General features: G+C 35.5%; 1 protein-coding gene and 1 non-coding gene across 5 annotated transcripts in view; one reads left to right on the top strand and one right to left on the bottom strand.

Annotated features, from left to right (window-relative positions):
- VWA8 (von Willebrand factor A domain containing 8) overlaps positions 1-14,089 on the bottom strand; it is a 382,692-nt gene that overhangs the window by 326,687 nt on the left and 41,916 nt on the right. For all 4 annotated transcript variants that reach the window (XM_010374503.2, XM_030922264.1, XM_010374504.2 and 1 more), the window contains 2 exons: positions 9,246-9,376; positions 4,790-4,900 (listed from right to left, as the gene is read on the bottom strand). In XM_010374503.2, the coding sequence (XP_010372805.1) occupies positions 4,790-4,900; positions 9,246-9,376 (242 nt within the window). The remainder of the gene's footprint in view (positions 1-4,789; positions 4,901-9,245; positions 9,377-14,089) is intronic.
- On the top strand, positions 893-999 carry LOC115894682. Its single transcript, XR_004054813.1, has one exon. It is a non-coding gene; the product is annotated as a U6 spliceosomal RNA (small nuclear RNA).

Below are 14,089 nucleotides of genomic sequence, written 5' to 3'. Positions count from 1 at the left end.
AAACAATTCAATTTCTAAAAAGCGGAAGTGTTAAGCTCTCCTTAAAATAAGAAACACATTTAAAAATCCATGTTCTCTTCCTTACTATTTGCCAGTTATAAAATTCATTTTAAAAATATATTTTTAAATCCATACTCTACGAAACAAAGCCAGTTCCTTCACCATCATTTAAATATATTCCTACCTCCTCACCTCTACTTAGGCCATTGTTTCAACTTCTAATCCCTTTACCCAGCTCCTCACTATTCCAACTCAAATCCCATCCCTCACTCTTATCTTCTCTGAGTATGGAAAATCAGGCAAATTTTTTAAAACCTTGTCAGTTGGGGGTGGTGTGGGGTTTACAGCACTCTTATGTGTAACTACCATGGGAGCAGAAATGTAAGCAATCAAAAGTTGTATGCTTTAAAAAAACCCTGAATTTTAAATTTTATTATTTGTATTAACTGCAGTATTCCAGATTTACTGTTTAGTAGCCTAAATTTTCACATAAGTTTTACATGTATTAAAAATTTAGGGATTATAAGACCATATATTTTAGAAAATGAACCCAATATGAAATTTAAAAAATTAAACACCCTTAATCAAATAATTCTATCCACTATTCCAAACTGCTTACAAAGAAATTCAGTGGAAATGATCCTGTGAATTAATATTTACCCTTTCTAAAAGATAACCAACTAGAAAAAGAAATTAGGACTTTCCTGTTACCTTTCTTACCACGTGAAAAATGCAGATTGTTCATTCTAAAAATAAATATAAGCTTTTGAATATATTTTTATAATATGGATATTATGTGAATCACTAGGTTTGGAATAAATACCACTAAATGGAGAGTCAAAGTCAACACGATAGAAATATAAATCCAAATTCATATTTCAAAAGGCACTTAGTGCTTGCTTCAGCAGCACATATACTAAAATTGGAATGATACAAAGAAGATTAGCATGACCCCTGCTCAAGGATGACACGCAAATTCATAAAGCATTCCATTTTTTTAAGGGACTTCTTCACAAAGAAAACACAGGAGGGGTCTTAAAAATGTTTAAAATGATGAATACAAGAACCTCTTGGCTACAAGAGAGAATTTTCCATTACAAAACTGGAACGTTAGATACAAAATTATTAGTAATGGTTGTTAACCTATTACCATTTATAGGTAATGTACATGAGCACAAACAGCTGTTTTTAAATTAGAATTTAAAATTCCCATTTCCTCACTCTTTCCACCTTTTCTTTTAATATGTATTTTATTATTATTATTATACTTTTAAGTTCTAGGGTACATGTGCACAGTGTACAGGTTACATATGTATACATGTGCCACGTTGGTGTGCTGCACACATTAACTCTTCATTTACATTAGGTATATCTCCTAATGCTATCCCTCCCCACTACCCCCACCCCGTGACAGGCCCCAGTGTGTGATGTTCCCCACCCTGTGCCCAAGTGTTCTCATTGTTCAATTCCCACCTATGAGTGAGAACATGCGGTGTTTGGTTTTCTATCCTTGCAACAGTTTGCTCAGAATGATGGTTTCTAGCTTCATCCATGTCCCTACAAAGGACACGAACTCTTCCTTTTTTATGAAGGCATAGTATTTATTCCATGGTGTATATGTGCCACCTTTCTCAATCCAGTCTATCACCGATGGACATATGGGTTGGTTCCAAGTCTTTGCTATTGTGAATAATGCTGCAATAAACATACGTGTGCATGTGTCTTTATAGCAGCATGATTTATAATCCTTTGGGTATATGCCCAGTAATGGGATGGCTGGGTCAAAAAGTATTTCTAGTTCTAGATCCTTGAAGAATCACCACACTGCCTTCCACAATGGTTGAACTAGTTTACAGTCCCACCAACAGTGTAAAAGTGTTCCCATTTCTCCACATCCTCTCCAGCACCTGTTGTTTCCTGACTTTTTAATGATTACCATTCTAATTCCTGTGAGATGGTATCTCATTGTGGTTTTAATTTACATTTCTCTGATGGCCAGTGATGATGAGCATTTTTTTGTGTGTCTGTTGGCTGCATAAATGTCTTCTTTTGAGAAGTGTCTGTTCATATCCTTCACCCACTTTTTGATGGGGTTGTTTGATTTTTTCTTGCAAATTTGTTTAAGTTCTTTGTAGATTCTGGATATTAGCCCTTTGTCAGATGGGTAGATTGTAAAAATTTTCCCCCATTCTGTAGGTTGCCTGTTCACTCTGATGGTAGTTTCTTTTGCTGTGCAGACACTCTTTAGTTTAATTAGATCCAATTTATCAATTTTGGCTTCTGTTGCCATTGCTTTTGGTGTTTTAGTCATGAAGTCCTTGCCCATGCTTATGTCCTGAATGATATTGACTAGGTTTTCTTCTAGGGTTTTCATGGTTTTAGGTCTAACATTTAAGTCATTAATCCATCTTGAATTAATTTTTGTATAAAGTGTAAGGAAGGGATCCAGTTTCAGCTTTCTACATATGGCTAGCCAGTTTTCCCAGCAACATTTATTAAATAGAGAATCCTTATTCCATTTCTTGTTTTTGTCAGATTTGTCAAAGATCAGATGGTTGTAGATGTCTGGTATTATTTCCGAGGGCTCTATTTGCACAAACAGTTCTTTAAAAATTCCCTGGTAAAATTATACTATAGAATTATATCTGATAATTCTATTCTTTGTTTTAAAATTTGACTATAATTTAAAAATTTTACTTTACATTTTAATATAAGAACTTTGAATCTAAAAGACAAACACAAAAATGGCTATCTATACTATCTATACTACTGTGCAATAAAGAAACTAAATCATCTTCCCTCCCCAACCTTTTAATCTGGAACCATTCCTTGCCTGTTTTGACTTTTAGGACATTGAACATTTTTTAGGAGTCCAAGTCGTTGTCTTACAGAATATCACACATTCTAGATGAGTCTGATTGCTAATGTTAAACGTTTTTAGTAAGGGTACTACATTGGTAATGCTGTAGTACTCTTAGCAAACCTGTTGTAGTACTCTTACCCTGCAGAGGTAAACCCTCATTGAATCACATCAGCATTCACATCATGTAAGCTCCTCCCACTATTGATAATTATGTTGTATGAGTTGGTTAATGGAGCAAATGCCAGATCTCATCATTGTAAAGGTACATTATTTTTTCCCATTTGTAACCAGAAGTAATCTATGAAGTGAACCTTTGGCATTATGTAAACAAAATTGGTTCCTTTAAAATTTGTTTATGTGCTTTGTCTGAGAAGGATTACTTTTTAATCATGGGAAATCTGAACTTCTGAGACATTCCCACTAGACGATGCTAAATTTTGTTGAAGGCCATCATTTAAGGTAGTGTCTGCCAAATCTCTCCATTTTAAGTGCATTTTTTATTTTGTTAATTAATAAGCAACACATGAGGCCATGTGAATATCCTGTTCCTCAAAAACTTTCCACTCAGTGTTTTTTTACAATTACAGTCTTTTAATTATAACGTAATTGTGTGCCCACGCTAGAGCTTCAAATTTAAAGAACTACGAAAGTCTCTTCCTTATCCTACTCCAGACTCCAACTCACACTTTTGTAACATACTTTACGTACACTCTGTTAACCACTCCTTGTGCATCCTTCTGGAAGTTTTCAATGTATAAACAAACATATATGCATTTCTTGTCTTTTTTTTACAACAAATGGGATCACAGTACATATATTGTCTTATAACTTTTTTTCACTTAATATATCCTGCACGTCTTTCCTATCAGTAGGTACACATTCATCTCATTCTTTTTAATAACTAAAGAGTATCCTACTTACCATTATTTCATTAATCTCTTCAAGTATACATCACTCTGTTCGTTCACAGTTTTATACAATTTCCAACAATGTTACATTAAACATCCTTGTACATATAACTGTTCATGTTTTATGTGAATACACTTGAGTAAAAGTTCTAGAAACATAACTGCTGGGTCCAAATGCATGTGTAATTTCTTTTCTTTTGATAAATACTGCCAAACTTTCTTTTTAAATTGCATTAATTTCTGCTGCCATCAACAGCAATGCTGTTTCCTCATCTCTTCTTCCTCATCAACACTGGACATTAGCAAATTCTTTAATCTTTGCCAATCTGAGAGGTAAAAGAAAAATAGCAGCTCACAGTCTTTTAATTTTTATTTTTGTAAAGAAGAAAGTCAACCATCTTTTCATGAAATTATTGAATATTTGAAATACTTTATGAATTGCTTATTTATAGGCTCTATCCTTTTTCTATTAAATATTCCTAAGAACAATATTTTAAACCATGTATTTGAAGAAGTGTAAAGCAAGTTTCATTATAATATTCATAAAACATTCTGTTAGTTGGTAATTTCTACCTAAGACACTCTCCCATCAGAGAAAAATCTATAGTTTCTGTGAGTGTATACTTTCACTACCTTTAATACCCCTTTACTCAAGTGACCTATAGATTGAAAATACTTTCATAAATGTGCTAGAGAATTTCCTATATCAAATCTCCTTAATTCATTTTTTAAGAAATCAAATTTCTATAGGCAAGTAGTAGGAAACAATTTAAAATTATGAAATCAGCATATTGATCTTTAACATTTTAGAACCATTAATTCATCTAGGATTTCTCATTTAGTACGAAACCAAGAAGACATTTCCAAGAACAGTGAAACTAAAAATCTAAATTAAATCTGTCTAGAGAGAGCACAGTACATCTTTTACTGTTATACGAGCTACTCTCTTTCTACTTAAAAAGTCAATCTGTATATACCTGGAGTACACAGTCACGGGCTAGAGTGTGATAAAACTTGCCTGATCAATGTAAAAAGCTGTGCCTGCACGGATCTCTCGTCGCTGTTTGAGATCAGTTTCAGTGGTGTCCCTTGACAGGGCAATGTATTCGACCTCCCGTTTGGTCAGCTCCTGTAGAGAAGAGAATGAAATTATTCCAAAAATAAAATGAAATTTCCAGCATATGATTTGGAACAAGTTATCTGACAATGGCACTGCCCTTGAGAAGTGCATTTTTAAACCTAATTCTGGATTGAAACTTGTTGAGTCTAAGCTTTGAGAAAAAATAAATAAATTGAACATTAATCAAAATATCTATATATTCTCCTCAGAGCTCTTCTTCTATAGCACTCAATCCTACTACTTAAGCAATAATAATCAAAATTCAATTTTACAAACCTTAATTTTTCCTGTAGAATTATTTCCAAATATAATGAGCAATAATTTGACAGTATTACTATTTTGTTTGCCCACAAACTATAGCCATTTCTATAAGTAATGTTCATCTTTTTTAAAGGGGTGATATAGATTAATTTATTCCATGGATCAATGTTTGCCAAGTGTATACAGTATGTCAGGTACTTTACCAAATGTGATAACAAGGTAAAAATACCAATGATCAGCTGGGCGTGGTGGCTCACACCTGTAATTCCAGCACTTTGGGAGGCCGAAATGGGCGGATCACTTGAGGTCAGAAGTTCGAGACCAGCCTGGCCAACATGGTGAAACCCTGTCTCTACTAAAAATTCAAAAATTAGCCAGGTATGGTGGTGCATGCCTGTAGTCCCCGCTATTCGAGAGGCTGAAGCAGGAGAACTGCTTGAACCCAGGAGGTGGAGGTTGAGGTTGCAGTAAGCCGAGATCACATCACTGTATTCCAGTCTGGGCAACAAAGCAGACTCAATGTCAAGAAAAAAACAAAAACAAAAACAAAAAACAATAATCAGGTAAACAGAAGGTAAACACACATGCATAGTTGTAAGAGAAGTAAAACGAGGATTTAAAAAAGGAGAGGAAGGAGGTGAAGAAAAAGGAGGAGGAAAAGGAAGGAGGAGAAGGAGCAGGAGGAGGAGAAAAAAATCAAAAAAATCATGAGATTTGAAGGGGAAACTATGCAGAATTCTTCTGTTTCAAGATAATTTATCCATCCTTAAAAGTCTTTTGCCCTATAATCATGTACAAAAAGTTTTTAACGTTATCTTTGGTTTTACAATGTTGAAGTAAAAACAATGACATTCTCTAATCAAATAAGGCACACAATAAGTTTTTACTAAACATGGGAAACAAACTGATTTACTGAAGCATAACGGAAAATGGGAATGAACATGCCATTAATGGCAAAAAGGGATATTGCCATACAAGGGGATTTTTTTCTCCATCCTATCTCCATATGCTACTGATAAAAACATATTGTTGTAATTTACGTCTTCTTTAATGTGCTTGTCCCCATGTTACATAACTTTATGTATGTAAAGGAGGAAAAAAAATATTTTTTCTTTTTTGTTTTTTTTGAGACAGTCTTACTCTGTCACCCAGACTGTTGTGCAGTGGTGTGATCTCAGCTCACTGCAACCTCTGCTTCCCAGGTTCAAGCAATTCTCATGTCTCAGCCTCCAGAGTGGCTGGGACTACAGGCATGTGCCACCATGCCTGGCTAATTTTTGTATTTTTTAGGACAGATGGGATTTCACCATGTTGGCTAGACTGATCTCGAACTCCTGACCTCAAGTGATCTGCCCACCTCGGCCTCCGAAAGTGTTGGGATCACAGGCATGAGCCACTGCACCCAGCCTAAAAGGAGGAAACATTTTTAAATGGAGAAAATGCAGAGCAGTGGCAAAGACGTGGTGATACCAAAGGATGTTTCCCTAAAAACAAATGAATTGGCTGAGAGAGCACAATTTTGGAGTAGAGTAGCAATGTCTCTTGTTGGCAGTTATTTACTTCTTGCTCCTGGAACACATCACTAGTATCTTCATGTCTGCTTCATGACTGACTGGATGTGATCTACCTCAAAGAAAAACCCTCTCATTTACAATAGGCATCCACTGGTTGACAAAGTTACATATGTCTCTTACTGTTAAATTGCACAGAGTTACACCCTGAACTGCTACATGATCATTATCCTCAGCTTCCTTTGCTCTTCATCAGCCATGACAAGCACCAAAGTCTCCCCAGGTGCTGATTCACAAAAGAGGCACGAGTACATTCACAAACAGCCCCAGGAGCAGCAGATGGAGGAGGGAGGAGTGGTATGATTTTTTTGAACAAACTACCAAAGTCCTTTTATATGAGTTAAGTATAAAATAAACACAACCATGAAATTATTCCTATTTATTTTCTCATGGTTTAACATGCTTGCCCCAAATTTTCTGCCTTTAAAGATCTCATCCACTCTGGCTATCACTATACATAGGCTGTTATTCTTAGGGGCAATAGTACTCACTGCAGTGTGCAAGGTGGTGTAGGCTAGTATTAAGTTTTCCTATGTGTATCTACAGCTTAAGGTTGCCTCAGCTCCATTCCACAATTTAAAGTGAGAGTGTTGTTGGTTTCTTTTTTAAAGACACATGTTTCACACTTACAAACCTATGTTGCATTTTTTAACCAACCAGGCTTCTCATAATCTCTTAGTCCCTCTCATTTCACTTTCTCAATAAGCTCAAAGCCTTGCCAAAAACAAAATCTCAGTGAGATATTGTGGTCTTTGAAATAAGCAAGGTAGCAAGTGCACATCTTAAAATTAAAAAGGCTTGGCTGGGCACTGCGGCTGTAATCCCAGCACTCTGGGAGGCGGAGGCAGGCAGATCATGAGGTCAGGAGTTGGAGAACAGCCTGCCCAAAATGGTGAAACCCATTTCTACTAAAAACATGAAAAATTAACCAGGTATGGTGGCACACGCCAGTAGTCCCAGCTACTTGGGAAGCTGAGGCAGCAGAATCACTTGAACCCAGGAGGGAAAGGTTGCAGTGAGCCAAGATCAAGCCACTGCACTGCAGCCTAGGTGACAGAGCGAGACCCCAGCTCAAAAAAAAAAAAAAAAAAAAAAAGGCTCTAGATCTGTAATTCTCAGTACCTTACTCAGCATTCTTAGATAAGACACTTTTATCTTATATATTAATAAAGTGAGGATGCCTCTAGAGTAGCACGTTTTACCTCACAAACTAGTTCTAGGGATAAATAAAAGATAAAGCAATGAGCTAGTGCAAGTTAGGTTCTGATTTATTCATGTATTTATTATTTCTGCCCCACATGATTTTTGAAGTACCAAAGAAGATACACCACTGAAATAAAAGAGTGTACAAGGTAGATTTCAGTAGCATAGAAATCAATCATTTCATAGCAAATAATACAAGGAACTTAAGTTTAAATAAGGTTTTTCTCTTCATCCTAAAAAACGTCTTTAGAACACAGCTTCATCTGGTGGCATTCTTCCATTAATCATTAGGGTAATGCCTACTAATACTGACAAAATAGTGGAAAACACTTGTAAATTTTCTTTTTTTGTTGTTTGTTTGTTTGTTTTTTGAGATGGAGTCTCACTCTGTCGCCCAGGCTGAAGTGCAGTGGCACGACCTTGGCTCACTGCAACGTCCACCTCCTAACTTCAAGTAATTCTCCTGTCTCATCCTCCTGAGTAGCTGGAATTACAGGCACCCAGCACCATGACCTGCTAATTTTTATATTTTTAGTAGAGCTGAGGTTTCACGATGTTGGCCAGGCTGGTCTCAAACCCCTGACCTCAGGTGATCCACCCACCTCGGGCTCCCAAAGTGCTGGGATTACAGGTATGAACCACTGTGCCTGGCCACGATTTGGAAATTTTCTTATTTGGGTTGAGATTTCAGCTTCAATTCACTTAACAACAGTTCTCAAAGAACTGTAAATGTTTAAGAGGACATGTCAGAAAGGGGAAACATGGGATTTCAACTTTAGCTCTATTATTTACCAGCTGGATAAAGCTTGAGTGAGTTATTTAACCTCTGTGAACTTGTTTTCTCATCTATTTAAAGAAAACACAAAGAGATATGTAACACAGAAGAGATACTCTACAGACCTTAGGCTTCCTTTAAAGACTGCATAACTTCCAAAAGTCAAGGGAATTGTCTGGCGTTTTAAAATGTGAGCCTGAGATAAGGGAATGTTCACTAAACAGTATAATACCAACTTTTGTTTTGTTAACTTCAGACTTGCTGATTCTATCTGCTACTCATTGCCTGAATTTATATCTCTTTTCTACTGGAAGTGGGGGACTTTCTAGTCACAGTAAAAATTTGCTAAAGCTATGAAAGGTAAATATACATTTGACTCCCAAATAACTTATGCCAAACACTTTATAAACAAATAACTCTTTGATGTCAGCATTTGTTTCAAATAATGACTAATTCTGATATTTTTTATGAATTCTTAATCTTATTTTATTTCATAGCTTACAAAGTTAAGAGCCTTAGAAATTGACAAGAATTAACTGCTCACCAAGTACTGCATAGCAATAGAGCGTCGAAGAGGCCCAGGAGGTCCTATTAGAAAGACATCTTGCCCCAAAAGATCCTTCTGCATTATCCATCTTAGATGCTGAACTACAGATTGAGCCAGGGAGTCTGAAACTATAAAGAAAAAAGAGAAAATGAAGTGCAAATTTAAGTATTACTTATAATATAAATCTCCAAGTAATGTGGACATATATATATAAATGTATATAAAATATATGTTTATCTGTGTGTTTATAAACATATGCATATAAATATATATAAAACATATGTATATAAATATATATAAACATATACATATGTTTATCTGGACAAACATATAGACACCTGGTGAATTTTCACATAGTTTACAATAAAACCATTATTGTCGATGCTAAAACAAGATTAAGTTTATGATATCACAAAGATTTACATATTCCTTACTTGAAAGCTTTCCATAACATTTGAATAATAACCTATAACTGTTCCTAAAGAAATAAAAGTTATTGTCAAGGACGATTTGAGGAACTGATTTGATTACTTCAATCACAATTTTATAGTCCAATCTTTTTGTTCTAAAAGAGAGATAAGACCAAATCATCCCAGATAGTTCATGATTATGATAGTCTTAGAAAATCTGAGGAAAGCATACTACAACTTAAGTTGGTAATGGGTTGTAAGATCATGGTTAGAAAATTTGATGTAGACTTAAAACTACTTCCTTAGAATTAACTATTTAAGTCTATTTTATACCAAACTCTTTTGTGAATAGAAGACCACCCCATGCAATGCCCTTCCAAGTCTACTATTAAATCACCCCATCAGTGTGCTCATCTTCTAACTAAGCATTTTCTAAAATGTTTAAATTAATATAATTAGTTTGTTTTTGCTCATATGTAAATCACCCAGTGAGTCCATTCCTGGGTATAAAAGAAAAACTCATAACCTTGTACATCAGGAGACACGTAGAATACTCAGAGCAGAATGGTCCAAAATAAAACTGGAGAGAGGACAATGAATAAATACACAGAATGGAATATTATACACAACAAAAACAGAATAAAAGACCCCCACTTCCAATGATATGTTTAACGCTTAAAGGTGTAATATTGAGTGAAAAAAAAGAATAAATCATGTATAATACAATACCATTTTGATAAATCTCAGTAAACTAGCAAATGAATTCTTTAGAAATAGATACATATGTGATAAAACAGTACTTGAAAAAGCAAAATGGCAAGGGAATGGTAAGTTGACAGTAACTGGATACCTGGGTGTAAGGAGTGGCCATGGAATCAAAGAAATTCTCATGTATAGCTTCAATGATATCGGTAATATTGTAGTTCTTACATTAGATGTGGGTTACAGTGTTTGTTTTATTATGTTGCATTTTATACAGACAGACACAGACATCTATATTACATAACGTCTTTTGTATGTAGTAAATACTCCATACATCTTAAACTTTGTTTTATTACCCACTGAGGTCACAGATTAGTTCCAAGATCCAACTAAGAAAGCCTAGGACTAAATATCTAGTGCTTCTCCTCCTCTGACAGCACAATATTGTTAGGGTAGTCTCTCCTGTACTCCCCTACCCCAAAGAAAGCAAACATTTAATCATTGGAAAAGATAATTTTCTGATTTTCATTATCCTGGTAGGAAGATCAAGGACAAGGTTTTGGGCAAATTATTTGGTTTATCATGTCACTAGGGTCACACTAAAGCATATTATAATCTCCCCAGAACAAATGCCCATATGTCTGAGACTAATTACTCAGTAGAACTGCTTGGTTTCTCTCTTGTTTTTACAAATCCTCTAAGACATGCATCCCTAGCGGGATAAAATCCCTAAGACATGCATCCCTCGTGGGATAAAAGTTGGTTCCTGGAAGGGGGACTTGAAAAAAACGTTTAGATGTTACAATAGTTTGTGGTCCTCGGCCCGGCATGGTGGCTCACACCTGTAATCCCAGCACTTTGGGATGCCAAGGCAGGTGGATCACCTGAGGTCAGGAGTTCAAGACCAGCCTGGCCAACATGAGGAAGCCTGTAGTCCCAGCTACTCGGGAGGCTGAGGCTGAAGAATCACTTGAACCCAGGAGGCAGAGGTTGCAGTGAGCCAAGATCATGCCACTGCACTCCAGCCTGGGTGATAGAGTGAGACTCCATCTCTAAAAGGGCACAGTACATAAACAGATATATAACATATCTATAGTATTCAAATTTCATGGGGTTAAGAAGGAATAATGATAGGGAGAAAACACCCACAGGAGAGTAATAAAGAAAAACAGATGGAAAAATACTGCTCTAAGACCTATACTTTTGAGCAATCTATTAGGTAGTTTCATGATGCTAGCATGCAACTGGCCTGAGTCTAGAGAGTTAATCTTATTTATAACTATCACATGCCCTTTTATCTATTTTCTTTTCTGCTTGAAGCTTAAATCAATCTTTATAATATACAGTCTATTATTTCTTGCTTCAAGACAAGTCAGCCTCCTTGCTGCTTAAAGATGAAACAAAATAAGAGTTAAGACGCCTTAACTTCTTTATTAGTAAAACTACACAATTTTCCCCATGCTGCAAACCTATTACCTCTTCCTACTCTGATATCAAACATATAATAAAAAACTTAAACACTTCGGGTTTTTTCTTTACATTTTCATAAATCTCAGCTTAATTTGGCCACAGGCATTCTCTATAGTACTCTCACAGTTTTGTGTCACTTTGTATTCAACTTTGGCAATGTGCCTGACCTTCCATTACCTGGACTTGATAATTTAAAATCCAAAATTTGTAAAGTTCTAGAAGGTAAAGCCAAGTTGGTTTCTTTAACTTCCTCCCACCTTTTATTATTTATAACTATTGGTAACTATTTATAATTATGGAGTCTCAATTTAGTTCTACACTTCCAGTTCATTTTGAATGTTTTGACCTTGGAACCATATTCATTTTCAAGATTTTTTAAAATTTAAGGTAGCAGTTCCTAATCAAATGTGAGGCCTGCCCCTCATAAATTTTCTGTATAATAAAGTGCTGATGTTTAGGAATAACTTATCTTTTCATTTTTTGAAGCAAACTGGAGCGGAAGTGAAGTTATAGCCATAATAATAGAGCCATTTATACGCCAGAGTACTTTCTTAAATAGAAGAGAAAAGCATGGAGTTATTTAAAGCTAGGGCCCTGGGAATTATGCATAATCTTGTTTATGCTCATGGGAGTGTCTTCCACTTCAGCATGATGCACATGTACTGAGAAACACGGCCCTAAGGCATATCGGCCTAGTCTCAGTCCTTCCTTTATTCTTACCACTCAACAGTGGTTCTCAACTGGTGACCATACTGCTACCATTCTAGACCTGCCAGGAGGCATTTGGAAAATGTCTGGGAGTACTCTGAGTTGTTGCAAAGCTTTGGGGAATGAGAAATAATTTGACACATCACTGATATTTTGTGATGGTAAATGCAATGACCAATACAGTCTCATCCTGCCCAGTATGTCAATGGCAGCATAGCTGAGAAATACTGTGTAGTCATTATTTTTTCTCAAGGCCTCTGTTGCCTGCACACCACTAAAGAGTTTGTCACAATTAAGCCCAGAGAAAGAGTTTCTCTCTATTTCCTTTACCTTCTGAAAGATAAAACTTTTAGGGAGGAAATCAGTAGAGAATAAGTTATACCTTTAGATTAAGCCTGTAGGAGTTGTCAGGATATCTAAGGCTCTCATCATCACATTCCAATTTTACATAAGTTTCTTAATACATATAAGCTACTTCTGAATCCCATGGCTGGCCTTGTAGTCTATGGCATACCTTCACAAAGAACATATATTTTCCCTGCTTTTATTCTCCCCCAATAACAATACTAATAATGGTCATAATTTATTGCATTCCTATCAATTAACAGGTAAACATACAAATGATTTTTCATATAGGATCTCATAACAATTCTAGAAAGCAGCAGACCTATTGTATAAGGACACAGATTCAAGACAGACTGGCTGGGTTCAAATTCCAACTCTACTATTTACTAGCTATGTAACCTTAATCAAGTTACTTAACCTCTCTGCTCAGTTTTCTCATCTGTATAATAGATATAATTGTACTTACTTATAAAGTTGTTATGAGGATTATATTAAGCACTTAGAACACTGTCTAATAATAGTAAATGATGTGTTTGTTAAATACTCATTAATCCCATTTTACAATAAGAAAATCAAAATTGGAAATGTAGTATCATTTGTCTATAGTTGGTAAGTCCATAAACCAAGATTTACACCTAAGTTGTTTAAGTCCAAAACTTGTATTTCAGTCATTATATTCTACAGACCCATCAAAAGCTTTTCAACAGGTGTCCAGCTTCAGGTGCAAGACTTTCCCTATAAGTGTGGACCTCTCAGGGCTACATCAAATTTAGTGGACTTGCTGTTCCGGTCAATAGCTCTACCTCTTTTTGGTGGTATCAATGATATGTTTTATTCCTTTTATTAAAATTTCAAATTTATTTTGTAATGAATATTGTTATCGGAGGATCTACTTCTCAAAGAAAATCCAACTTTCACTTATTCATGTTTTAGTATAGTGTATTTTGTCAAAAAGCATGTCTGTATTTAATGTGTCAGGAAATTGCATTAAACTACTAAAAGCAAGCATCATGCAGTGCTATGTGGTATCTGTGGTATACTTTACATTAATGCTTGAAACTAGCTGTATTTTTAGAATGGCCTCAAGAAAACATGAGTCATACTTAAAAGCATGCCAGAAATAGAAACAAGATTTAAGACTGTACATTACGAACACCTGCAAAACAAAGTGCCAAACTGCCATACATAACCTAATATAAACATAGC

This window comes from Rhinopithecus roxellana, chromosome 18 (genome assembly GCF_007565055.1).
Source record: "Rhinopithecus roxellana isolate Shanxi Qingling chromosome 18, ASM756505v1, whole genome shotgun sequence".
NCBI lineage: Eukaryota > Metazoa > Chordata > Mammalia > Primates > Cercopithecidae > Rhinopithecus > Rhinopithecus roxellana.
This window is presented reverse-complemented; position numbering and strand designations above follow the sequence as displayed.